This window comes from Mchenga conophoros, linkage group LG18 (assembly GCF_057382185.1).
Source record: "Mchenga conophoros isolate Kocher_MC1m ecotype Shallow Benthic linkage group LG18, M_conophoros_male_GT1.1, whole genome shotgun sequence".
NCBI lineage: Eukaryota > Metazoa > Chordata > Actinopteri > Cichliformes > Cichlidae > Mchenga > Mchenga conophoros.
In genome coordinates, this window is record NC_140543.1 from 4,441,665 (window position 1) to 4,466,255 (window position 24,591).

At 39.7% G+C, this 24,591-nt stretch overlaps 1 protein-coding gene across 5 annotated transcripts; it reads right to left on the minus strand.

Moving 5' to 3' along the window:
- Positions 1–7,039: 7,039 nt before the first annotated feature.
- On the minus strand, positions 7,040–23,426 carry LOC146552951 (uncharacterized). Of its 5 annotated transcripts, none has more exons than XM_085255475.1 (4): positions 23,210–23,426; positions 20,943–21,206; positions 18,902–19,697; positions 7,040–8,585 (listed from the first exon to the last, which is right to left on the minus strand). In XM_085255475.1, exons 1-4 carry the CDS (start codon positions 23,403–23,405, stop codon positions 7,187–7,189), a joined length of 2,655 nt encoding a protein of 884 aa, XP_085111601.1. In that variant the 5' UTR covers positions 23,406–23,426; the 3' UTR covers positions 7,040–7,186. The 5 variants fall into 5 exon arrangements, with proteins under 5 accessions (XP_085111601.1, XP_085111596.1, XP_085111599.1 ...); XM_085255470.1 differs by lacking the exons at positions 18,902–19,697; positions 20,943–21,206; positions 23,210–23,426 and adding exons at positions 9,877–10,111; positions 11,869–12,112; positions 15,480–15,667 and having other exon boundaries at positions 7,040–8,580; XM_085255473.1 differs by lacking the exons at positions 18,902–19,697; positions 20,943–21,206; positions 23,210–23,426 and adding exons at positions 9,877–10,111; positions 15,480–16,007 and having other exon boundaries at positions 7,040–8,580.
- Positions 23,427–24,591: the final 1,165 nt, after the last annotated feature.

Below are 24,591 nucleotides of genomic sequence, written 5' to 3' on the forward strand. Positions count from 1 at the left end.
TGTGAAAAAAAATGCACAGAAATCAATTATTTTTCAAGAAATATTAAATAGATTCAACATCTTTCTTCAACAAAATTGCAGACTGCACAGATGGTACCTTCCCAAAGGAAAAAGTACTATAGCTTACTAGGGTATATATATTAGACTTAATAGTCACTATATACAGTAATTGACTTCTATTCATTTTACATCAAATTAAAACTTTGGGTGTCAGATAATTATTTATTAAAAGCATTTTAAATGAGAATAAGAAAGAAAAGTATGTCTTTGTGCCCCCTTTTCCCTGTTAATGCCCTATCGGCCCCCCTGGCTAAACTTTGCTAGATCCGCCCCTGCACAGTTACCAGCGTCAGCTCCTCGAGTAGAAAGTAATATTAAATAAATTCTAACAACAGCTTATCAAGCTTAAACGTGCTGCTGTTGTTCAGCCGCTGGTTTCCTCTTTCTGGTGCAAAGTGGGCCAAAAGCAAACTAGAGACACGACTGGCGACAGAAAAGCCGATCAGCTGATCGTTAAGCAGTTTCATGATTGAAGTAGCAGCAAGAAGAGGCAGTCGCTCCATATATCGTTTGTTAAGCTTAACGCAGGAATGCTTTACAAACATTCAGAGATGGACTTACACACTTGCTTTACTTCTCTCGGGATAACTTTGTCGGAGATGAAATGCCGGGTTGCTAGCGAAGCTCCACATGCTATCCAGACCACCAACAGGTCCCGCATGCCACAGCTGCTCTATCACGTGATGCATACTGCTCCAACGTGCTAACGTTTTGAGGTGAGTTACGGCGTGTTGCAAGTTTTGTGAGGTGCTTTCGTGATATTTAATGGATCGGATTACATTTTTTATTTTTCTCCGATATCCGATCCAGTAATTTAGGTCAGTATCGGACCGATACCGATACGTAATATCGGATCGGTCCATCTCTAGTTTCTACAGTTAATGGGGCCTGTCAGCTCTTACAAATCACTATATTTCGGTCAAAGTGCAGATCGGAAGGGGAGGGAACATGGATAGAGAGGAGGTGCTGAGTTTCATTTTGGGTTCTTTTTTTTGGGGTTGTGTCTTTTTTTAGACACACTAACGTAGGACATGGCACTGTCAAAATAAAACAGGAAATGACATGAACACAGTGACACAATACTAACACACTACAAAGGAAACTAAAACCTCAGAACTAGAAAATCTTAAACAGAATTAAACTGAAACAAAAGATAATAACAATCAAAACAAAACCACTGAGTCCACAAACTCAGGACCATGACACTATTGTAATAAAACTTGTCTCATGTGTGACACTGAAGAGATCCCAAAACTTTGTTCTAGTTACATTAATGCAGCACTTTGCATTGTACAGAAAGTATACCTTACAGTATGTACAGTACAGTATGTAGTATGACACCGATATCACCTTCAATGTAACCACACCGGTTAGAAACAGGTACAGGTGATCAACACAGAGAACAAATGTACCACTGCAGGGCATCACACTACAGCACTGCAAACAGAAGAACTCCACTTAGCTAAACTGTACAATCAGGTCTCACAGATAAAGTCATATGAATACATCAAGCTTCCCTGCTGTACCCCCAATCACACTATTAACTGCAGCTGTTCTTTAAAATTCAGTAACATTTAAGAAAACACTATCAAACCTTCTCCTCTTCATACAGGAACCTTGCCTTCCAGCATATTTTTTACCTTCACCACCAGCAGCTCCATATAGTGTAAGAACTGCTCCTATTCTCTGATGATGAATGTAGCATTGGTTGGCCTGAACCTTTCGTATCTGTACATTTACCACTGAAAACAGAGGATTAATTACATGTATATCAGGGCAAAACCAAATATATTTATTAGTGTGCTAACCACACCACAGCCATGACAAAACACATCTTTTGCAGTCTGCTTCCTGTCCTTTAGCCTACATCTTACTTAAGCTCTGTTTAAACTGTTCAGGTGAATTATCTGATAACTTATACAGTTTAAAACCTGTGTTGATTTAGCTGGGGTGGTGCACCCATGTTTTCAAATTTTACCTGGAAGATATGCCTGTGAAGGTTTTCAGTCATCCAGGTCATCGTAGTTTAAAGAGCTTGGAAAGAAAAGTGTCTTGACTTCTTTAAGTTGCTTGAAGACATTTCACCTCTGATCTGAGAAGCTTCTTCGGTTTTAAGGTCAAATGGTGGGGAGTCCCAGATTTAAGAAATTTAAGAAAGACAACTCAGGAAATTCCACACTTTACTAACAAAAACATTTACTTCTCAATCAGAACCTACACTACACAGAGAAGAACAGGAAGACTTCACACCTGAAGACAGTCAGGAAAATGGGTGAAGAACTTTTCAGACAGTAATCTCACTGAACCTGACAAGAAAGTACTAGCCAAAGGACTCAATTTTGCCATTTCTCCTTAACAGATTCCCATAGTGAACCTCATCACAGCCACAGAAACCGCCATAATGAATAAAATATCACAAACAGAAGTAGAGCAAATTAGGATGAAAGTTTCAGCCACCCTCTCCAGTGCTAAAGTTCCTCCATCTAACCATACAATACAAGAAAAGAAGGCCGTTGCTTCCCTAAGCAAAGACCACTACCACACAAAGATTACTACACTCCTCAGTGTCAACAATACCTACGAGACCAGACAAGCAGCTACAAAAAGAAAGTTATCGCTTGCCTTCAAGAATTTGAAAAGGACAAAATCATTGACCGACCTACATATCATCATCTATACCCAGGGGATGGCATACCCAAGTGTGGGTATAAAGACGGGATCCCACTCAGACCCATTGTTAGCAGCATAAACTCTCCCACTTACAGCATTTCTAAACACCTTGCTACCATCCTAGCACCCCTTGTGGGGAACACCCCAAATCACATCAAAAACTCCACCGACTTCACGAACAAGGTCCAGAAACGTATGCTGGGCTTACACTGTGTGATTTTTGGCCCATTTTGAGCCGATTTTTGAGTCGTGCAACCATTTTGGTGATATGCCCGAGTTTGGCCTTCATTGTGCGTCGTGCATCGCGTAGTATACGTGGGGTAACGAGAAGCGATTAACACCTCATGACCAGCTCCCGATCATCAAGCGCTTGGTCGGGAGGATTTCAAACCTGTTTGAAATCCTCACGACTGTCGTGAGGGTGTCGCCACAGCCGCTCACACTGCGCACAATGAAACAATGATGTCCTTTGATATAGTCTCTCTCTTCACTTACATACCCACCACAGAGGCAGTGGAGACTGTCAGAAAACAACTACAAGAAGACAGCAGGAAGACAAAACCAGCTTCACCCCCAACTAGATTTGCACTCTTCTGCCTTACCACCACATATTTTAAATACAACGAGGGTTTTTACAAACAAAAACATGGATGTGCCTTGGGCTCCCCGGTGTCACCTATTGTAGCCAACCTTTACATGGAAGAAGTGGAAAGAAAGGCTCTTGGCTCTTTTAAAGGCAGAGTACATAGCCACTGGTACAGATATGTAGATGACACCGGGGTCAAAATCAAAACCCAAGAAGTAGAAGCCTTCACTGCTCACATCAAAGTTGTGGATAAAAACAGTCAAGTCAGCAAAGAGGCACAGAAAAGAAGATCAAACACCAGCTAGGGAGGATCAGAAAGACAAACGCAACAACATTGCCATCCCCTATGTTGCCGGTTTATCGGAAAAACTCAGGAGAGTCTTCTCCAAGCGCGACATCCCAGTGTACTTCAGACCCACCCACACACTCAGACAAAAACTGGTTCATCCCAAAGACAGAACTCCTAAACAGAAACTTAGCATCGTAGTATATGCTGTACAATGTAGTGAGGAATGCTCAGACCTCTACATTGGAGAAACCAAACAGCCACTTAACAGCATGGCATAACATATATATAAGAGACACCTCCAGGGGGCAAGACTTGGCTGTCCATCTGCATCTAAAGGTTAAAGGTCATTCTTTTGTTCACATTTTGGACAGAGAAGAAAGATGGTTTGAAAGAGGAGTGAAAGAAGCCATCTATGACCACTGTGAATGACCATCTTTGAACAGAGGCGGTGGTTTACGACACCAACTGTCTGCCATCTATAATCCAGATTTAAGATCCCTTCCCAGACGCCTTAATGCCCACTCACACCCTGGGCCTTTTGCCCTCAAGAAATCACATGATAAGGTGGGGCTAGGGTTCACCTGAAACCTTGGCTAATTGTGACCTACACCCGTTTTAACACCTTGACTCGTGTGATTAGGTAGAGGATTAACAGGGGGTTCATGACCCCCTTTGGGGGACACTCCCCTAGGACTTAAAGCTGGGACTCTCCACCATTTGACCCTAGAACTGAAGAAGCTTCTCAGATGAGAGGTGAAACGTCTTCAAGCAACTTAAAGAAGTCCAGACGCTTTTCTTTCCAAGCTCTTTAGACTTTTACCTGGAAGGTTTAAAAAAACATAAGAAATCCAACAGAACAACAAACAAGTGGATATCACCATTATCCTACGATGGGATCAATGCTTTTGTTTCTCATTTTTTATGTTCAATATGCACACTTGGGTTATGCAGCAGGACAATGATTGGAAACACACAACCAACCACCTCTAAATGGTTTTTTTTTTTAAAGGAAAAAGGCTTTAGGGTCACCTGGTACTGGCCTAGTGGATTTAAATTGGGTTGAGATGCTTTGGCATGACATTAAACAAGTTGTTTATGCTCTAAAACTTTCCATCACAACTGAATTAAAACTATTCTTGATTTGACCTGAAACAAGTGTAACAAATATGCAAAAAATGAGAAATTATAAAAGAGCCAAATACTTTTTCATAACATTGTATATAGGTTACTGAAGATTCAGTGAACCTTAAGTGAAAGTTACAGGTATGGGAGTCTAAACAATTTAAAAGCTTGACCAAAAACAAGACAATAGCTTATCTAGCTCACAATATAGCTTTTTTTGTTGGACATTTAAGAGGTTTTTTTTAGAGAGAAAAGCTCCTTATTTGTGCACATGCATCCACATAACTGGCTAAATGTTTTTTAATAGGACCCTAAATTGGATAAATGCAAGAAAATGGTTGGATGAATGGATGAAAAAAGTCTCCTTGTTTAAAAACAATTATGTGTTATCTTTATTTTTAAGGATTCAAGCACTAGGTAAATGGTAAATGGTAAATGGCCTGTATTTATATAGCGCCTTACTAGTCCCTAAGGACCCCAAAGCGCTTTACATATCCAGTCATCCACCCAGTCACACACACATTCACACACTGGTGATAAGGTAATAAGCTACTTCTGCCATCTAGTGGTAAAATTATATATTTTTGTACAGCTCTTAAGTTGGTATTTGTTTGTTAAATGTTTTAAATTTTAAGTTGAAAAGTGACCTTTTAAAACAGTTTTTTAAAGGGTAAATGACAAGGTAAGACGATAAGCACTGTACACAAAAATTACCAAAAAAGTGGAGGTTTCATGACATTTTTGAAGTGCTTTTCCAAAACTAATGTCATCAATCTCAATGTGACCTGAAAGAAAGCTGTTTATTTATTAACAATTTCTTCTTGTCAAGTCATTCACTTCTTTTCAGTTCATAGTGGAATGAAATGCAGAGGTAAATGCCTTTTCATGAAAAGTCATATAAACTTAATTTATGATAAATGGCATTGATACTGTGAAGACTACTAAAAATAATTTTGACAAATTTGATATTGTCTGGTTGCCACATATTGTCTAAGTTTTTTAACTAGTTGGGCCACCACATCTGGATATGTCTTCACCTTTCTGCACGCCTTCCTGGATGAAGATATTATTACTTCTATAATTATCAAATTATTCACCATTGGCTGACAATTACAAGTGCCAAGAGATTTTTTTATAGAAGAGTTCCCAGATGGTACAGTGGACACATGTGTGACTCCTGTGATTAAAGCATCTTTCTTTCAGCTTAACGAGTGAACCGTCAGCTCGTTCAAACACACGTTAAAGTCCGTTTGGCTCGACACCACCGAACAGAGGCAGCAATATAACATAGCTAACATTAACAGTGCAGTGAATCCTGCTTGTGCCGTGATATTCAGGACTGCAAACCGAGCAGCATTCACTGACTTTCAGCTTGTTGTGTTTGTGGATATATGACTGACTTTAATTATCCATAAAATCATCACATTCTCTGTAAAATTAAGGTCAACTATATATATATTTTGAAGTAGAGGCTTTAAAACATCACTAATGTCACATAACTTTGCCAACATGTGGCCAACATTAATGTTTTAATGTTCTTCATTATTAAACATTCGCACATAAATAAGAGACATCATATTCAGTACTTACTTTTGACAGTTCAGTCTTCGGCCGCTCCTTTCTGCCTTCTGCCGTATTTTGCGGCAAAATTATCCACACCCACCGCTGCGCTATGAATTGTGGGATATATGGGACCACGAAGCGTGCACCGGACCACGCTTGATATTTGGGAAAATCGACGGCGCATTTGGAGTATGCATTTGAAGTACACTTCGAATTGGGACAGCCGTCGTCCCGTGGCGGTGACGTAATCGTACTCAAAATGTGTACTTCAAGCGTGCGGTCTCTTAATTGGGACACAGCCATAGTGTGTGTCCTCTCATGTTCGTTGCTTGTCCATCTGTGTTTCTTCCCTGCGTTTTCTACCACAGTTGTCTGTTTAGGTTAGTTTTGTTAGTCATTACCAAATTAGGTCACCTTTAGGTTTTGTTTTCCTCCCCATGTTTCTGTTTGTGCCACCAGTGTGTAAATAAAGCTCGCTCACGTCCAAGACAGTGCCAGCGTCTGGGTCCTCTCTCACAGTCACCACAAGTCTGCCACCGCAGCCGTGACGGTATCATTCTAAGATCTGAGTAAAAAAATCCTTCTCATTCTATATCTCTCTCTGGAAGAAATAAAAACCCCACATTTGCAAAAAAAAAAAAAAAAAAAAAGAGAGATATGTTTATTTAAATAATTAAAACAACATTTTCTGATTTCATCTAAGCAGTGTCAAACATAAAGAAAACATTGGGAAATAACGGACAACACTGTTCAAATCCATAATGACTTTTACTTATTTGTGTCACTTTCCAGCTTTTGGATAGAGTGATGTAATCTTGGCTATAGAATACAAGTGTCAATAAATTATTTATCCATTCTTGTTTTTCTATAATAAAGTACATTCCACATTTTAAAACTTAACTAGTATGAATTCTCATGTGCCTTTTCAAGTGTATCAGCTGAACAAAACTTTTCCCGCAATTGCCACAGGAATGTGGCTTCTCAGGCATGTGAATTCTCATGTGAGTTTTCAAGGACGTCATATGACTGAAGCTTTTCCCACAGGTAATGCAAGAATGTGGCTTCTCACCTGTGTGAATTTTCATATGAATTTTCACTCCAGATTTCTGACTGAATCGTTTCCCACAAGTGTTACAACAATATGGCTTCTCACCTGTGTGAATTCTAATGTGAGCTTTCAAATTCGTCATGTCACTGAATCTCTTTCCACAGGTGTTACAAGGGTGGGGCTTCTCACCTGTATGAATCATTTTATGTTTTTTGAATCCTGATAAATCGCTAAATCTTTTCCCACAGGTGCTACAAGAATATGGCTTCTCACCTGTATGAATTCTCATGTGGGTTTTCAAGTTCATCATATGACTGAAACTTTTTCCACAGGTAATGCAAGAATGTGGCTTCTCACCTGTATGAATTCGCATGTGAGTTTTCAAGGACTTCATACGACTGAAGCTTTTCCCACAGGTAATGCAAGAATGTGGCTTCTCACCTGTGTGAATTTTCATATGATGTTCCAGTCCAGATTTCTGAGTGAATCGTTTCCCACAAGTCTTACAACAATATGGCTTCTCACCTGTGTGAATTCTAATGTGGGTTTTGAAGGCTGACAAGGCACTAAAGGTTTTTCCACATGTGCTACAACAATATGGCTTTTCACCTGTGTGGACTCTCATATGAGTTTTCAGGTTTATCATCTGACTGAATCCTTTTCCACAGATACTGCAAAAATGTGGCTTCTCACCTGTGTGAATTTTCATGTGAGTTTCCAGTCCTGATTTCTGACCAAAACATTTCCCACAGGTGCTACAAAAAAAAGGCTTCTCACCTGTGTGAATTCTTACATGTTTTGTCAAGTGACATTCGTACTGAAAAGTCTTTCCACAAGTGTCACAATTTAGAGACTTTTTACTTTTGCCAGTTTTACACTGATTCTCTGGCACTGGAGAGTTGTTTACACTGTTACTGTTCTTCAGCTCTGGTTTTCTAGTAGATTCTGATTCCACATGCTCATTTCCTCCTTGATGCTGGCTCTCTGGTGCAGGAGAGTTGTGAGAAAGGAGCTGGTCTCTGTTTGGTTCATGTTCACTTTCATCAAAAGTCACCATAAAGGTATCAGTCTCCTCCTTCAATAAAAGCTGTTCTCCTTCCTCACTGGTGCAAAGTTCCTCTGGTTCCTCTTTAATCCATGGGAGTTCTGGGTCCTCGTGGTTCAAACTGGAGTTCCTCTCCTGGTTACACACCTGCTGGTCATGCAGATCCTCTTGCTTAAAGACACACTGTTGCGCAAGATCTGAAGGGACAAGTGGACAAAAATATATTCTAATTTTAACGATTAGCAGAACTTTAATGGTTGTGAACTATGAACAGGTTGCTCACATGTACCACTGAAATTTAGAGTGTACAAATGTGACAAATTATTTGGACACTGAAGCAAATTGTTGAGTATTTGGATGTTTGTGATACTAAATATGTATGAATTTTAAAGATATTGGTTTTCTTCCAATTTAATTTAGTTTGGGAATGCTGGCTCTGACCTCTTATATCGTGGTAAACACTTTGACTGCACACGTCCAAACACCATGAAAAAAACTCTTCTTATATGATCAACTTCAACTTTAGAAATTCTGAATTGTATATTATGAAAACTGAATCTAAAAATTAATCCATTAATTAATCCTGGGAATTGATCAAATTAAATTTCACACATTTCCATTCTACAGAGAAAAAAACTTAATCTTTAACTTAAACTGATGACAAAAAAAAGAAACTTCTGCTGTTGGATTTGTGTCTCTGTAGGGGTGCAGACACTTCACTTCTTGCATTCTGGTGAATTTCTTTCACATGAATTAACATTTTTTTGCATCCTTAAAATGCAATGATGGGAATAATGGCGTTAAGTAACAATGTTACTAACGCTGTTACTTTTGTCAGTAACTAGTACTATAACTAATTACTATTTCTATGTTTACAACGCTGTTACAGTTACTAATAAGAAAATGTGGTGCGGACACGTTACTATTTTTCATTTAACCAGGAGCTGGGGGGGGGGGGGGACAATCACACGGGTGCTGCTGATTGGCTGAGGAAGAATAAAGTAGCCATGGTAAACCAATCACCTGACCAATTTAAGATGACACATAGCAACAAGATGCTATTTCAACCCAAAACAACCCTGAGTGTCCATTTTTGTGTTAAAAGTGGTAAATGTGATAAAAAAAAAAAATTTAAAAAGTGATAAATAAAAAATATACCCCATAATTTTTTCCGGAATACTATTGTCACATTTACTGTCTAAGGTCAGTGGTAGGAAGAGAGAGATTGAGTTTTGAGATGTGAGAGATTTGTGATGTGTAGCATGTTTGGAGTGTAGTTAGTGTGTTGATATGTAGTTTGTGTGGATAATTGTTTGTTTTGTGTATAAGAACAGTGAAGCCACTGCTGCATGTCAAAGTTACTGTCAAAGAGCCACCAAGCCACCATTTACACTGCAGTCTGCAGAGGTGCATTAATTTTACTTATTGCAGATTCCTGCTATGCTAAGAAAAAGAAATGTTACTTCATTATTTTTAAGGGCAGTTTAGCATACCTTTACTGTATGTCGTTATTTCAGGTTTCCAGATGGTATCCAGCAGTCGGAGCCGCTCTTCTCCAGTCCAGATGATGATGCCCTCAGCCTCCTGCTTCACTACAAGCTGCTCTCCCTCTTTAATCTGTGGATGCTCTGGGTCCTGTGGGTCCAATGTGGAGTTACTTTCCTGGTTACAGACCTGCTGGACATCCAGACCCTTCCCCTCATTACAGTTCATGTTGCTGTTGGTTGTCTTAGATGAACACAAGAAAAAGATCTAATGTGATTATAGGAGAACACACATAAGCAAATATATCTCAGCAAGACTATGAATACGTTGCTCAAATAAAAACTACTTTCAGCAGCTTGCTTATTGATAAGCGATACCTGCTAAAGCAGGAAGCTCTAGGAATTCAGGTGTAGGTGTGTCACAGGTTAATATTGTTTAGGCAATGGCACTTCCCCACAGGTGCCACTAGTGGAGTGGACTCTGCTTTTGATGTAAACTGGACGCTTTGTCTGTCAGTTTGACAACCCTCAGGTCACATCAGAGTAATAACAATATGTGGGAAAATAATAATGAAGACTAGAACATTTTCTATACTGTTAATTAACTTTCGCCTGTTTTGAATAGGCACTGTTATTTGCTTATTGCTGTATTCGCGGTATGCTTACGCGTGGGAGTATCACCAGTTAAACTCTGAGGTTATTTTATGTTTCTTTTTCAAAACAATATGAATGATTGTTGTGTTTAGCCAACCCCACAAAGTGCCATTTGTAGGCGACGTATTCACACTGATTACTTCCTGCTTTGTCGGTATCAAGTCCTGGAAAGCCGCTGTTCCAGATCTACTGGCGTTTAGATCAACTGGCGTTTAGATCAACTGCCGTTTAGATCAACTGACGTTTAGATCAACTGCCGTTTAGATCAACTGACGTTTAGATCAACTGGCGTTAGTCGAACAGATGTGTGGCAGTCTTGCGTTTCAGGAGCTGCTACCGACAAACCAGCAAAAAAACGCCAAATGTGTCATCTGTGACACTTGTGAGGTTATCTCAAACACACTCCGTCAGTCTTGATGCTGTTGAACAACAAAATTTATAAAAATGTGGCGAGTTTACCTGGTGATATCCTCACGCGCGACACGATCGCGAAACAGCAAACAATTAACACCACGCCGATGTTGTTCACAGGACAGCAAGAGTAAACGATCGGGAGACTCTTGTCGTTCCCCTCGCACGTTTTATTTCTCCGGTTTCAGCGTTTTTGCTCCACAACTAAAGCGAGCAGTTTACTTTGTGCACTAACATGGAGTGGAATCAACCAGCGCCACCTCTGGCCAAGTGCCACAGCCTACAGCCAGATCAACCTGTGACACACATCTGCACCACGTTTGAATTCGTTACATGCACATTTGTACCTTTCAATTGTGTCTGTTTGTGCGTCTGCAAATAAACCTTTGAAATGAATGACATGACACTAATATTTCACTAGTGTTGTAACATCACATGTCGTTAGCGTAGTCTGTCTGTGTCTTTTCTCTGCGAACAAACATTTTAGAGTTGGTTGTTATATACAGTCTGTATAAGTGTGGTTAATCTAATAAACATTTGTAAGGAGATGGCAGTTACTGTGAATGTACCGCAGGTGATTAGTAATAAACAGTCAGACAATGACCCTGACAATCTCATTCAATCTTGCAGATTGCACCTTCTGTGGAAAGTGGTACCACACGGTGTGTGTGGACTTCCCCTGTGCAGAAGGCGACTACAAATGTTGTGGGTGCTAAATAAACAGAAACAAATGATCCCTGTTGTCTTTGCTTACTGATGTTTTTAGTGTTGACAATCCACATTGCTGGAATTGCATCTGTCAACATGTTTGTGGGTAGATTTGGATGTACCAGGGGTAAGTGCAGCCACTCAGCCTCTACTCAATGTGATCATAGCAGCAGGTGCAGATGTGTCACAAGTTAATCTAGTAGTAGGCTGTGGTAGTAGTGGACTGACCTCCATTTGAAACTGCTCCAGCTGCTGTGTGATAGTGGATCTACTACAAATTGAAGATCATAAGCAAGTTTTGAGAGTTGGAGGCAAATAGGGACCCCTCTTCTTGCCTCAGATGTCTCTCCTTTCTGAGGCTCTTCCCGGGTGGGGGCAGATGGAGCTCCTCCTCAAGGTTTCTGCTGGGCTTTGTCTGTTCTTGGAGTACTGTTTGTTCCTCTTTATGAGATAACTCCTCGTTTATCTCAGCCTTGGCACCAAGCACAGATGGATGACGTATGGAATAAAACAAGTTGGACGTGAACAGTTTAACCCCCGACTTGTTAAAATTAAATCCATTTGCTTTAAACAGATGCCTGCATTCCCAAAAAATATTAAAGTTGTTGATAAAATGCACTGAGTGGTCAGCACATGCTGATATAAGCCATTTATTCAGTGTAAACAACCTGCTGAATCTCTCGTCTCCTCCTCTGACCGGTGTTCCAGATCTACTGGCGTTTAGATCAACTGGCGTTGGTCGAACAGATGTGTGGCAGTCTTGCGTTTCAGGAGCTGCTACCGACAAACCAGCAAAAAAAGGCCAAATGTGTCATCTGTGACACTTGTGAGGTTATCTCAAACACACTCCGTCAGTCTTGATGCTGTTGAACAACAAAATGTTTAAAAATGTCGCGAGTTTACCTGGTGATATCCTCATGCGCGACGCGATTGTGAAAACAGCAAACAAGTAACACCACGCCGATGTTGTTCACAGGACAGCAAGAGTAAACGATCGGGAGACTCTTGTCGTCGTCATCGTTCCCCTCGCACGGTTTGTTTCTCCAAATTCAGCGTTTTTGCTTCACAACTAAAGCGAGCAGTTTACTTTGTGCACTAACATGGAGTCGAGTCAACCAGCGCCACCTCTGGCCAAGTGCCACAGCCTACAGCCAGATCAACCTGTGACACACATCTGCAGCACTTTTGAATTCGTTTCATGCACATTTGTACCTTTCCATTGTGTCTGTTTGTGCGTCTGCAAATAAACCTTTGAAAAGAATGAAATGATATCATATATTCCTTATTGGCCTACATTTGTACAAAATTCCAAATTATATACACAAATTCATAGAAATCACTACTCCAATTGGTCATCATGATTTTAATATTCTCTTTTTCCATAACAATGAAATACGCCTTGGACAAATATGACACATCAATATTTCATTAGTGTTGTTGTCACATCACATCCTGTAAGCATCGTTTGTCTGTGTCCTTTCTCTGGAAATGAATATTTCCAGCCAATATAGGCAATCCATCAACATGGCTGGAGTTATATACAGTCTGTATAAGTGTGGTTAATCCAATGAAGATTTGTAAGGAGACGGCAGTAACTTTGAATTCACAGCAGTTACACAGTGATTAGTAATAAACAGCCAGTGAGAGTGAGTGGATTTAAGAAAGTCAGTGACTCAGGTGTGTCGCTTGGTTTGTCATCTGTTTGTGAGACTGGAGGAGACGTAGAAATCTTTTGTTTTAAATCTTAGTTAGGAAGATTCCTGTTTGAAAACAAGCACTTTTTGTGAGAAATGCAAGAACCACATCTGCAGAAAGCACACCGTTACATTCTGTCCATCATGTGGACAAAATCGAAAATGTTGAGCATTGAAAAACTGAGAACGTTGGGCAAGTTCAGAAGAAATGTGTTTGTAAGAACGAAAAACCAAATTGTTCCTAAAATAGTTATGGAAAGTCTAACTGTTGTATGTCTGTGTTCTACATGTTTATCTGATGGGAAATAAAGTTGCTATTGTTTTATTGCAGTTTCTTGACAATTCTGAGTGGATTTACACAGTACGGGTCAAAATTACCTGCAACAAAATCAATGTCACTTTTTTGTTTTTCAACATAATACAAGGGTTAATTTCCAAAACTTCCATATGATCTTCAATTTGTAGCAGATCCACTATCACACAGCAGCTGGAGCAGTTTCAAATGGAGGTCAGTCCACTACTACCACAGCCTACTACTAGATTAACTTGTGACACATCTGCACCTGCTGCTATGATCACATTGAGTAGAGGCTGAGTGGCTGCACTTACCCCTGGTACATCCAAATCTACCCACAAACATGTTGACAGATGCAATGCCAGCAATGTGGATTGTCAACACTGAAAACAATCAGTAAGCAAAGACAACAGGGATCAATTTTTTCTGTTTATTTAGCACCCACAACATTTGTAGTCGCCTTCTGCACAGGGGACGTCCACACACACTGTGTGGTACCACTTTCCACAGAAGGTGCATTCAGTCTGCAAGATTGAATGAGATTGTCAGAGTCATTGTCTGACTGTTTATTACTAATCACCTGCTGTACATTCACAGTAACTGCCATCTCCTTACACATGTTTATTAGATTAACCACACTTATACAGACTGTATATAACAACCAACTCTAAAATGTTTGTTTGCAGAGAAAAGACACAGACAGACTACGCTAACGACATGTGATGTTACAACACTAGTGAAATATTAGTGTCATGTCATTCATTTCAAAGGTTTATTTGCATGACGCACAAACAGACACAATTGAAAGGTACAAATGTGCATGAAACGAATTCAAACGTGGTGCAGATGTGTGTCACAGGTTGATCTGGCTGTAGGCTGTGGCACTTGGCCAGAGGTGGCGCTGGTTGACTCGAGTCCATGTTAGTGCACAAAGTAAACAGCACGCTGTAGTTGTGAAGCAAAAACGCTGAAACCGGAGAAATAAACCGTGCGAGGGGAACGATAACGACGACAAGAGTCTCCCGATCGTTTACTCTTGCTGTCCTGTGAACAACATCGGCGTGGTGTTACTTGTTTGCTGTTTTCGCGATCGCGTCGCGCATGAGGATATCACCAGGTAAACTCGCCACATTTTTATACATTTTGTTGTTCAACAGCATCAAGACTGACGGAGTGTGTTTGAGACAACATCACAAGTGTCACAGGTGACACATTTGGCGTTTTTTTTTTTGCTGGTTTGTCGGTAGGAGCTCCTGAAACGCAAGACTGCCACACATCTGTTCGACCAACGCCAGTTGATCTGGAACACCGGCGGTACAGGTCCACTGATGAATACAGCTGCCTTCAGAGAGTTTGCAGTATTTAATAATCCAGTAAAGTCCCGTTTCTGCACGGAGTGGACCGTTTTTTCTCATTATGTGAGTTTAAAGTGTGATTTCATCTCCTGCTAACGTCACTTGTGTGTGTTTCACTGGATGTTTAAAACTCAAAGTTTACAGTTTAAAGAAATGGAGCGTTTCTACGCCAGGTTTTAGTCTGTTAGCCTACAAACTGAGCTCCGATCAGGGTCCTACACGAGTCCTACACCTGTGTTAGTTCAGTGACCCCCAGGGTCCGTTGATCGGCGGACAGAGGCGGTTTCTCGCAGCTTAACAAAAAAGTGTACCTTTTTTGTTTTACGGCGGTACTTTTGCGACTTTTTCCCGAGGTCGCAAAAGTATGACGTCACAACATTCTGATTGGTCACTTGCAATGTTGATCCTGGAACAACATTTACTATGTTGATCTGGGAACAACACCAACACGACGATATCAGATCGCGCCCCGGGCAGAGGTTTTTTTTTCCATACCTGTAATTCTTCAGCATCAGTCAGCCTTTCTTTTATAAACTCGCACTGTTGCTTCAACAGCTAAAGAATTTCGCTGTTAAGCGAGCTAACGGTACATGAACACGTCGAGCAAGTAAGGGTTGTGGCATCTTCCGCTGTTCTTCTGAATTTCCGGGAAACTGGTCATATCAGTGGCGTATTGCTGCCCTCCTCAGGCCATTAGTAGAAACTGGATGTGATCCTCTGTGTGTGAGAGCTGCTTCAGCTCAGCATCTTTCCTCTTCAGCTCAGTGATCTCCTGCTCCAGCTTCTCCTGAAGCTCTTTGACTCGACTCACTTCAGTTTCCTGCTGGGATCTGATCTGCTGCTTCACATCAGAGCTTCTTTTCTGGATGAGATGGATCAGCTCAGTGAAGATCTTCTCACTGTGCTCCACTGTTTGATCAGCAGACTGATTGATGGCCTCCACCTCCTGTTGAAGCAGCTTCACATCTTTCTCTCTGTCCTGGATTCTCTGCTGGATGTTTTGTTGACTCACCTCCAGCTCTCTCTGCCTCACAGTAGGAAGAAGAGTGAGGGTTATCAGACTTTATTCCAGGAAGAGAAGCACTAAATGATTCCTATGTGTTTACCCATTTTCTGTTCAAAACCCATAGAAATATAATGTCATGCTTTTCAGTTCATCATGTAAATCTGCTAAATTAGTAATTCTGTTCTCTACAATAATTCAGATAACAAAAATGAACAGAGAAATTACTGATAGTGATAAAAACAAACAAAGGAAAAATAAAAAAACTTGCCGATAAAATAAAACTCAGCACACAAACTGACTTTTACACTTCTTTTCTTCAGTTACACAGACTGGATCCCACACTAGTCTTTTGCTGCCCTCTATTTCTCATTGAAGTTGTAACTATGAGAATATAGAAAGCCCAAAACTGTGTTCCACAGAAACAGAAACTTTATTGTTACAATTCATGCAGCACTTCACCTTGTATATAACATATACAGGACATAGAATGAGACTAATATCACCTTCAGTTTAACCACAGCTGGAGGATCCAATTGGCTGTCTGTCAAGAAACTAGACGAACCTCAACCTAAATTAAGGCCGTTACTGGTGCTGACTGCAGCCCCATAACCATCAGATAGCATCTGAGACCGCAGGGCTTCAAAAACAAAAAAAAAGTCTTCAAAGGCCTCGTCTCCTTGAATGCCACAGAACTGTCCGTTTGGACTTTGCAAGAGAGCACCAAACATGGGACATTGAAAGGTGATAGAAAGTTTTATTGTCTGATGAAAAATATTTAACCTTGATGGTCCTGATGGTTTCCAACATTACTGGCATGACAGGCAGATCCCACCTGAGATGTTTCCTATGTGCCATAGGAGGTGCATGCGCGTCAAACGCTGGCTATGTCCAGATGTTGCAGAGAGCATGACTGAGGGCCCTCGTCTGCGTGGTAACGACTGGGTTTTTCAACAGGATAGCGCTACAGTACACAGTGCCCACAGGACAAGGGACTTCTTCCACTCTTTTTGGCCCATTCCCCTGATTTAAATCCAATTGAGAACCTTTGGGGATGGATGGCAAGGGAAGTTTACAAAAATGGACAACAGTTCCAGATAGCAGATGTCCTTCATGTGGCCGCCTTCATCACTTGGAAAAATGTTCCCACTCACCTCATGGAAGTGCTTGCATCAAACAAATATTTGAAGTATCAACAACATAATGGTGGAGCTACCCATTACCAAGTTTATGTTTGGAACTTTGATTTTTGCTTTGGGGGGGTTACAGATTCTTTTGGAGGTGTGGTCCTAAACCTTTGATAAACTGTAAAACAGCCTGTTTCAGTTTAAATGTGGTTTTCAATAAATTGCATGCTCAAAATGTTTTGTCTCACTCCCATTTCTTCTTGTTGCAAGTTGAAGCTCTATTTGGAACCTTGTTAAGATCCAACCATGCAAAATATAATTTTTTTTGCCATTTTTCAAGTGGTCTTAAACTTTTGATCAGGACTGTATGAGGAGATTCAAGTGGGGAATAGACCACAACTAGCTTTGCACACACTCACATAAATGGGGATACATCATATGACTCTTTTTCCATAGAAAGTGATTCCTATATGAGTGCAGCCTTCTCCAATCAGATAATAATGATAAAAGGCCGTAAAAATCTATAAAGTACAAATCAGTTTGTCAGTAAAATGCAACAGTGTTGCAAAAAAGATAAGACTTTTGGTAAATCTGATGATCTAGCCCACAGATAATACATTTCAATATACATTGTACTAAAAACATACTCTACGTAAAAAGTCAGTGAAAGTGTGGCACTTCCAGCTGATTTTTAAATCAAACCTCAGAACATAACCTGCTACTGAGCAGGGTTTGTGTTCAGAATCAGTTACCTTGGTGATTTAGCAAGGGAAAAAAGAGAGCCACTGACACAATCTAACCTTTTAATCTCCATCCATGGTACATCCCTTTGTACTACAAAGCAGGGTTATCATATTCATGTTAGGTTAACCTAGTCTCAGTATGGGTTTTTTGTACTAGAAAGGCGGTTTACATCTTATTGAGGTATATCACCATGGTAACACATGCTGTAAAAGTAACCTGAAATCACTGCCCACTGACCAGTCTGATGGAAAATCAGACTGGTCAGTGGTGAAAATCAACAATGCTGTAAAATAAAATAATTGTCCCCTCACTGATCTATTTTGTACGTATTTGTTAGACTTCCATTTTAAAATGTCTGATTTAGGGTCAAAAGCATTGATGAGACTAACGTATTAAAAGTTATTTACTGTCACATTTACATGCAATTTCCACTGTAAACCAGCAGTTATAGCACATAAATATCATATGTGTGCATCATTGATTAAAGTAGGCTTATAAAACAGAGTGAGGCAAGTTCAAGTAGTGAAAAAAGCATTTTCTGAATTTATGTAAAACAATATGAGAAAAAAAAGTGTGAAACAAGACAGAGCGCTCTGATATTTCAGAGATTACACCTTAAAATTTTCAATGAATTAATTAATTGAAATACTTAAGTTAAAAAAAAACAAAACAACAACAGTTGTAAATACAGTTCAAGAGGACAGGCACATGCTGAAGTTTGCGCCTCAAGAAAGTCAACACCACAACACATGAAGTGACCTTGAATCCATAATGATATAATATTTTTGGTCTTGTCTTACTTTCTAGCAGCTTTTAAACCTGTTCAGAAAATGACTAAGGAATAAATATAATTAACAATTATTAGATTATTACTGTGGAGATAATAATAATAATAATCATTATTATTACAACTAAAGCTCTCCCAAATTTTGTAAGTAAGTAAAAACCTTTAAACTGTATGAATTTTCATATGTCTTTTCAAATGGATAATCTGAATGAATCTTTTCCCACATATGCTACAAGAGTGTATCTTTTCCCCTGTGTGAATTCTTATATGAGTTTTCAATGTTGATGAAACCGTAAATTCTTTCCCACAGGTGTTACAAGAATAGGGCCTCTCACCTGTGTGAACTCTCACGTGGGTTTTTAATGTTGATTTTCGACTGAATGTTTTCCCACAGGTGCTACAAGAATACGGCTTCTCACCTGTGTGAATTCTCATATGACGTTTCAGTTCTGATTTCCAGGTAAATGTTTTCTCACACGTGCTACAAGAATGTGGCTTCTCACCTGTGTGGATTCTGATGTGATGTGCCAAAGTTGATTTCTGACTGAATGAGTTACCACAGGTGTTACAAGAATATGGCTTCTCGCCCGTGTGAATTCTCATGTGAGTTTTCAAGTTTATAATTTGACTGAATCTTTTTCCACAGGTGCTACAAGAATGTGGCTTCTCGCCTGTATGAATTTTCAAATGTTTAGTTAGTCTGGATTTATCGTGAAAAGCTTTTCCACAAGTGTCACACTTTACAGACTTTTTACTTGTGTCAGTGTTACACTGACTCTCTGGTCCAGGAGAGTTGCAAGACAGTTTCCGGTCACTGTGTGCTTCTGGTTCACTGTGATCACTTTCCTCGTGGGTCACCACAAAATTATCAGACTCCTGCTTCAGTCCAAGCTGCTCCCTTTCCTGACTGGTACAAGGTTCCTCCTTTTCCTCTTTAATCTGTGGAGGCTCTGAGTCATCCAGGTCCAGACTGGAGTTCTTATCCTGCTTACAGACCTGCTGGTCTGTGAGATCCTCCTCCTCCTCCTTAGAGACATGCTGATGTTGGAGGTCTGAAGGGACAAATTGAAAAAGAAAAAACTGAAACATCTGAAAAAAAAAATACATTTTAATCTTCATCCGTAGGAGTCTCGATAAAGCATTGCTTGACTCTAAAATAATGCCACTGTCTACATTCAGGAAGGAAGGATTGTTCATGATGGTAGGATGAAGAAGCATCATTAATGCAGCTCTACAGCAATCACTGAGCATAAACGCCAAAGAAAAACTCCCTTTTACCATGAAGACAAGTGGACTGGAAAATGGTTTATAAATAAAGGCTGCTTTTGATTTTTCCAAATGTGCGACTTTTGTGTCACTATTTTATGCCTGCATAGTCATGTGACAGCAAAAATAGGTAAGTATGTAAAATAGAAAAATTTTATCGTGAAATTGGCTCATCAAAATATCAAAATATTGATAATGTTCCCAGAGGAAGTGTAAGATTAAGCGTTAGCTGCAGATGATTCTAACAGCAATAAACATGTTGGATTTCCTGCTATAATTACATTCTTATTAGAAACGAAAGTTAATCTGTTGGGTCTTTATTTTCTCTGATACTGAGAGGGCACAGTAAGGACTTGGACACAGATGCTGAAACATTAACCTTGTCATAACGAAGGCTTGTGAGCTTACTGTTCGAAATCGGGCATATTCAAGTTCATGTTCTGCATCTTTAACCGCTGGGTGTTTGAGTAACACGTTTGCTGAATGCTTGGATTTTTTACACTCAGGTATAATTTTGTTTCTTGTGGTTTTATTTTGACGGGTGTCAAAAATTCTTCAACGTAGGAAAAACCTTCACCTTGTTACACTGTAGCTTCTTCTGCCATTAACTTGTGTTTATGTTTTGCTATATTTATTGAGCACTTTGCCACAAAGGGGATGAATTAAAATCCACTGAATCTCATTTTCAGCTTATAGTAGTATAGTAATCTCAAAACTATTTCTTCTCAACCAACAGATTTCAGCTGGACTTCAACTTGTTTTAGTAACCTTCAACAGCAAACATAAACAGATTTAAAATAATTTTAGTGAAATAAACAAATCCCTATATTCAGATTGGATAAGGTGCTTTTACCTTCAACTGACACAAACTGTAGGTTTAATGTTAAATGTTCACAGTTTAGGAAAAAAAATGCATTAAAGTTACTTATTGCAGTTAGTCCTTAAATTCTTCCTAAAAGTAACTCTGAGCTCTGATTAGCATCCAAATTGAGTCATATTTATTTTTCTAAGACCTTTACAGTTTTACATACCTATTCTGTGTGAGTTTATTTCAGGTTTCCAGTTGGTGTCACTTAGTCTGTCCTGGTCTTCCCTGGCCCAGACGAGGATGCCTTTGCCTTCGTGCTTCAGTACAAGCTGTTCTCCCTCCAGACTGGTGCAAATTTCCTCCTCTTCCTCTTTAGTCTGCTGAGAATCTGAATCCTGCTGGTCCAGATTGGAGTGACTCTCCTGGTTACAGACCTGCTGGTTATCCATATCCTCTTCTTCCTTACATTCATCTTCGTCTGGGAGGTCTTGAGGAACAAAAACACACAAGAAAACATTTACTAATGTGATGATGGCAAAACACCCACCTGAGCAACTATATCCCAGCATATGTAACCATTTCCCTCACATATGAGTGAAATGAGTTCTGACAGTCTTATTAGCAAAGTTGTCACACTTTCAGTCCCCACTTATGTTGGGCACTGGTGCCTTCACAAACAGAGGCCCACACCACAGTTATGTCAGAACTGCTTTTGTGTTGTTGGAGGGGAAGACACTCAGAGTAGGTAAGTGGCACATTAAGGAAGTCACATACCTGTGAACTATATTACTGAGGTCCACAGGCATGAGTCTGATCAGTAGGGTTCATTAAATCTATTTATTTTTAATCAAAACATTGTTTTGTAATGCTGTATATACATTATAATAACATGAACATGCATTTAGTATCAACAGGTGATTGCAATTGTAATGCAAACAGTGCAGCTCCATGCTAAACTTTTGCACGATCGCATGTGTTTCATGAGACAGATCATACACATTTATTTCCTGAATTAAACAGCCTACTGGAAGCAAAATATACCAACCTAAAGAAGTAGAAATGAAAAAATTCTATGTAAATGTATATTATTATTAGATATTAAAGGAAAGAAAACCACAACACATCAACACTCGGTTGATGTCGGCCCTTGCTGTCTATCTTCAATCTTCTCCTGGCAGATAGACTAATAACAGCACAAACATGAGTAGACCAAAGACTAGTGGTACACACAGATGATCTCTGCAGACAGATGGGCTATGAGTAGTTGCCCACAGTCTGCCAACGGACTGCTAAGGCACTGCCATTGCCGAACCACAATTTTGCCCCAAGGGCTTCTCGAGGACAAATGTGTTGGTTGCAACTACAATATAGAAAGCAGCTAAATTAAAAGAAATTAAATTAAATTATAAAGTTTGATTAGCTGTTGAAACAAATATGTGATCTTGTTAAGTGTGTAATAACGTAGTGTAAAAGTGTAATAAACAGCTAAACCTACTTGGAGCAGAGACTGCTGAGCCACTGCTGAGGGCAATGTAAAATGACCCTGAATGATAAAGATCTGGAAAAAGTTTGTGGAACATCTGAAAAACTGTCATTTTTGCCTCAAACCAACGTTGCCCTGATGCCAAGAAAACTTTCCTAGACAACGGTCGAGGAATGTAGCCAGAGAGATGCCGTGAACTTTCCCCGATCCCTCACTTGCTTTTTTTTTACACTGTATTCTGCTGTGTATTCCATATCTTGTGACACAGGCATGATATTTTACTCAGTTTCTGTTATACTGGACCTGCAACCATTTATTGTGTTGTTTATGAGATTTTTTACACCAGAAGTCTCAGTGGAGAAGCACATTTTGTCATGAGAATTGTTTTAGTTCACCTGGAAATAAGTGCATTCATTTTAATTAGGCATTCACGCATTTGTTTGTTTGTTTTACAGCAGGAATACTCTGTCAGTTTCTTGGTCAAATTAAAGTGCGGATGCAGCAAATATGATCTCAATTTCATATTAAATACGGGCGTTAGAGATGAAAACTCTGCCTATTATTGTTTCTTTGAAAGCGATTGTATTTAATGAACTTACAGCACAGTTTGCTCTCTTTGTGTTGATACAGCTCAACTAACAGCCTCAGTCTCCATCTCTCACTTACACGAAAGTTATCAATGAAATGAGAAGAGTAATTATTATACTTGGTTGTTAAAGTAAATGGATGGTTGAAATATTAATAACAGATCGGGTATTGTTTCCATAATCTCCACACTCACGTGTATCCGCTGGGAATAAACAGAAGCGGTGGTATTAAAAACATTAACTTTAAATTACAAGGCCCAGCCTAAATACTGCCGCTAGCCGCTTATCGTTTAAGACAAAGAGAAGCACTTCTATTATTTATGTAAAAAATAAAAAAAAACCTCAGAGCTGCGCCTTCATTTTATTCTACAAACTGGGCTGTGATTTAGGTGCTGCGTGAGTCATCCCAGTTTTACATACCGATTATGTGTAACTTTATCTCAGGTTTCCGGCTGATATCCAGCAGCCTGAGCTGATGGTTGATTTCCTCCTCATACCGGACGATCGTTTTTTTAACCTCTGAGAAGATTTCTTCAGCAACGCCAGTCAATCTATCCCTGATGAAGTCTCTCATATACTGAACTGAAGACATTGCTGAGCCGTAACACAGACGCATCGTTTCCGTTCGTCCTCGTCTTGTGTTGGATCTGCGGAAAGCTTAAGGAGCGCCCCCTTCAGCTCAGGCTGAGAATTCCAATCAGAAACAAATCCTTACAGAGCAGCTAGTAACGTGGACACAGGCACCAAAACTTCATGCTTGGAGCAATGACTGTAGTCATTGCTTTGGAGCCATTATCTTGAAAATGTATTTATTTATTTTTGCTTTCAATCTTAGGAAACAGTTGTTTTCTAAGCCTCAGATTTAAACTAACTACAACATGAAAGACTGAAGTTTAATTAACTCAGCAATGTCTCTAAGCTAAAGTCCAGCATAGAGCGGCTGAGTGAATGTGGTCCGGATTCTGTGGAGGAAGTCATGGTTTCAGGGAAGAAGGACACAATACCTGCTCATCTGGAGGACTGAGGACCTGAGAGTCTCAGAGCTCTGACACAAAACCTCAGAGGACGGATATTGTTGTTGGACGAGTTTGTAGACTCACATCTTCTACAACTGAAATAGTTCTCCATCACAGCACCAGCCCACAGACTTCCAAATAACATAAAAATCATACATGAAACTGGTTCCCTCATTTTACAGTAAAGGGTGTTTCCTTGATAACATGTGGATGCTTTGCTTTGCTCCATAGACTGCTATTGTTCCTTCAGCACTGGTGTGATCACATTATAGAGAGAGATTACAGTAAATTATATAGTTTCAAAAATAAGGCAAATATTGGGCTGGCGGTAGAGGTGCTTCCATATTTTTATCCTTTAAGTAAATTGGGATTGAAATGAGCCTCTTTCATCAAAGTATCACTGAGAAATTACAAAGCCCCCCCACAAAATATGAGTTAAAACAAAACATACTGGAAATCTCTGACAGAAAGTCCACGTTAGCACAAAAAGTTTTCCATCACATGTTGTTCAGTGCATTCATCTCATTAGAGTTTTCATAATTACTAAGCGCTTTACTTAGTCCCTAAGGACCCCAAAGTGCTTTACACTACATTCAGTCATCCACCCCATCACACACACATTCACACACTGGTGATGGCAAGCTACATTGTAGCCACAGCTGCCCTGGGGAGCCCTGAGACTTACTATTACATTTTTATGCAGTTTCTACTGCTGCACTAAATAAACATCATATGTGTGTCTCATTGCATAAAATGCTGGAGCTAGGACATTTAAACAGGAACTGT

What these genes read in the sequence shown, in the direction of transcription:
- LOC146552951 (XM_085255475.1), bottom strand. Translation starts at nt 23,405, where the DNA reads ATGCGTCTGTGTTACGGCTCAGCAATGTCTTCAGTTCAGTATATGAGA. An exon ending in GATAAAGTTACACATAATCG is followed by an intron (nt 21,207 to 23,209) that starts GTATGTAAAACT and finishes TTGTTCCTCAAG; the next exon opens with ACCTCCCAGACGAAGATGAA. An exon ending in AAAACTCATATAAGAATTCA is followed by an intron (nt 8,586 to 18,901) that starts CACAGGGGAAAA and finishes TCCACTTGTCCC; the next exon opens with TTCAGATCTTGCGCAACAGT.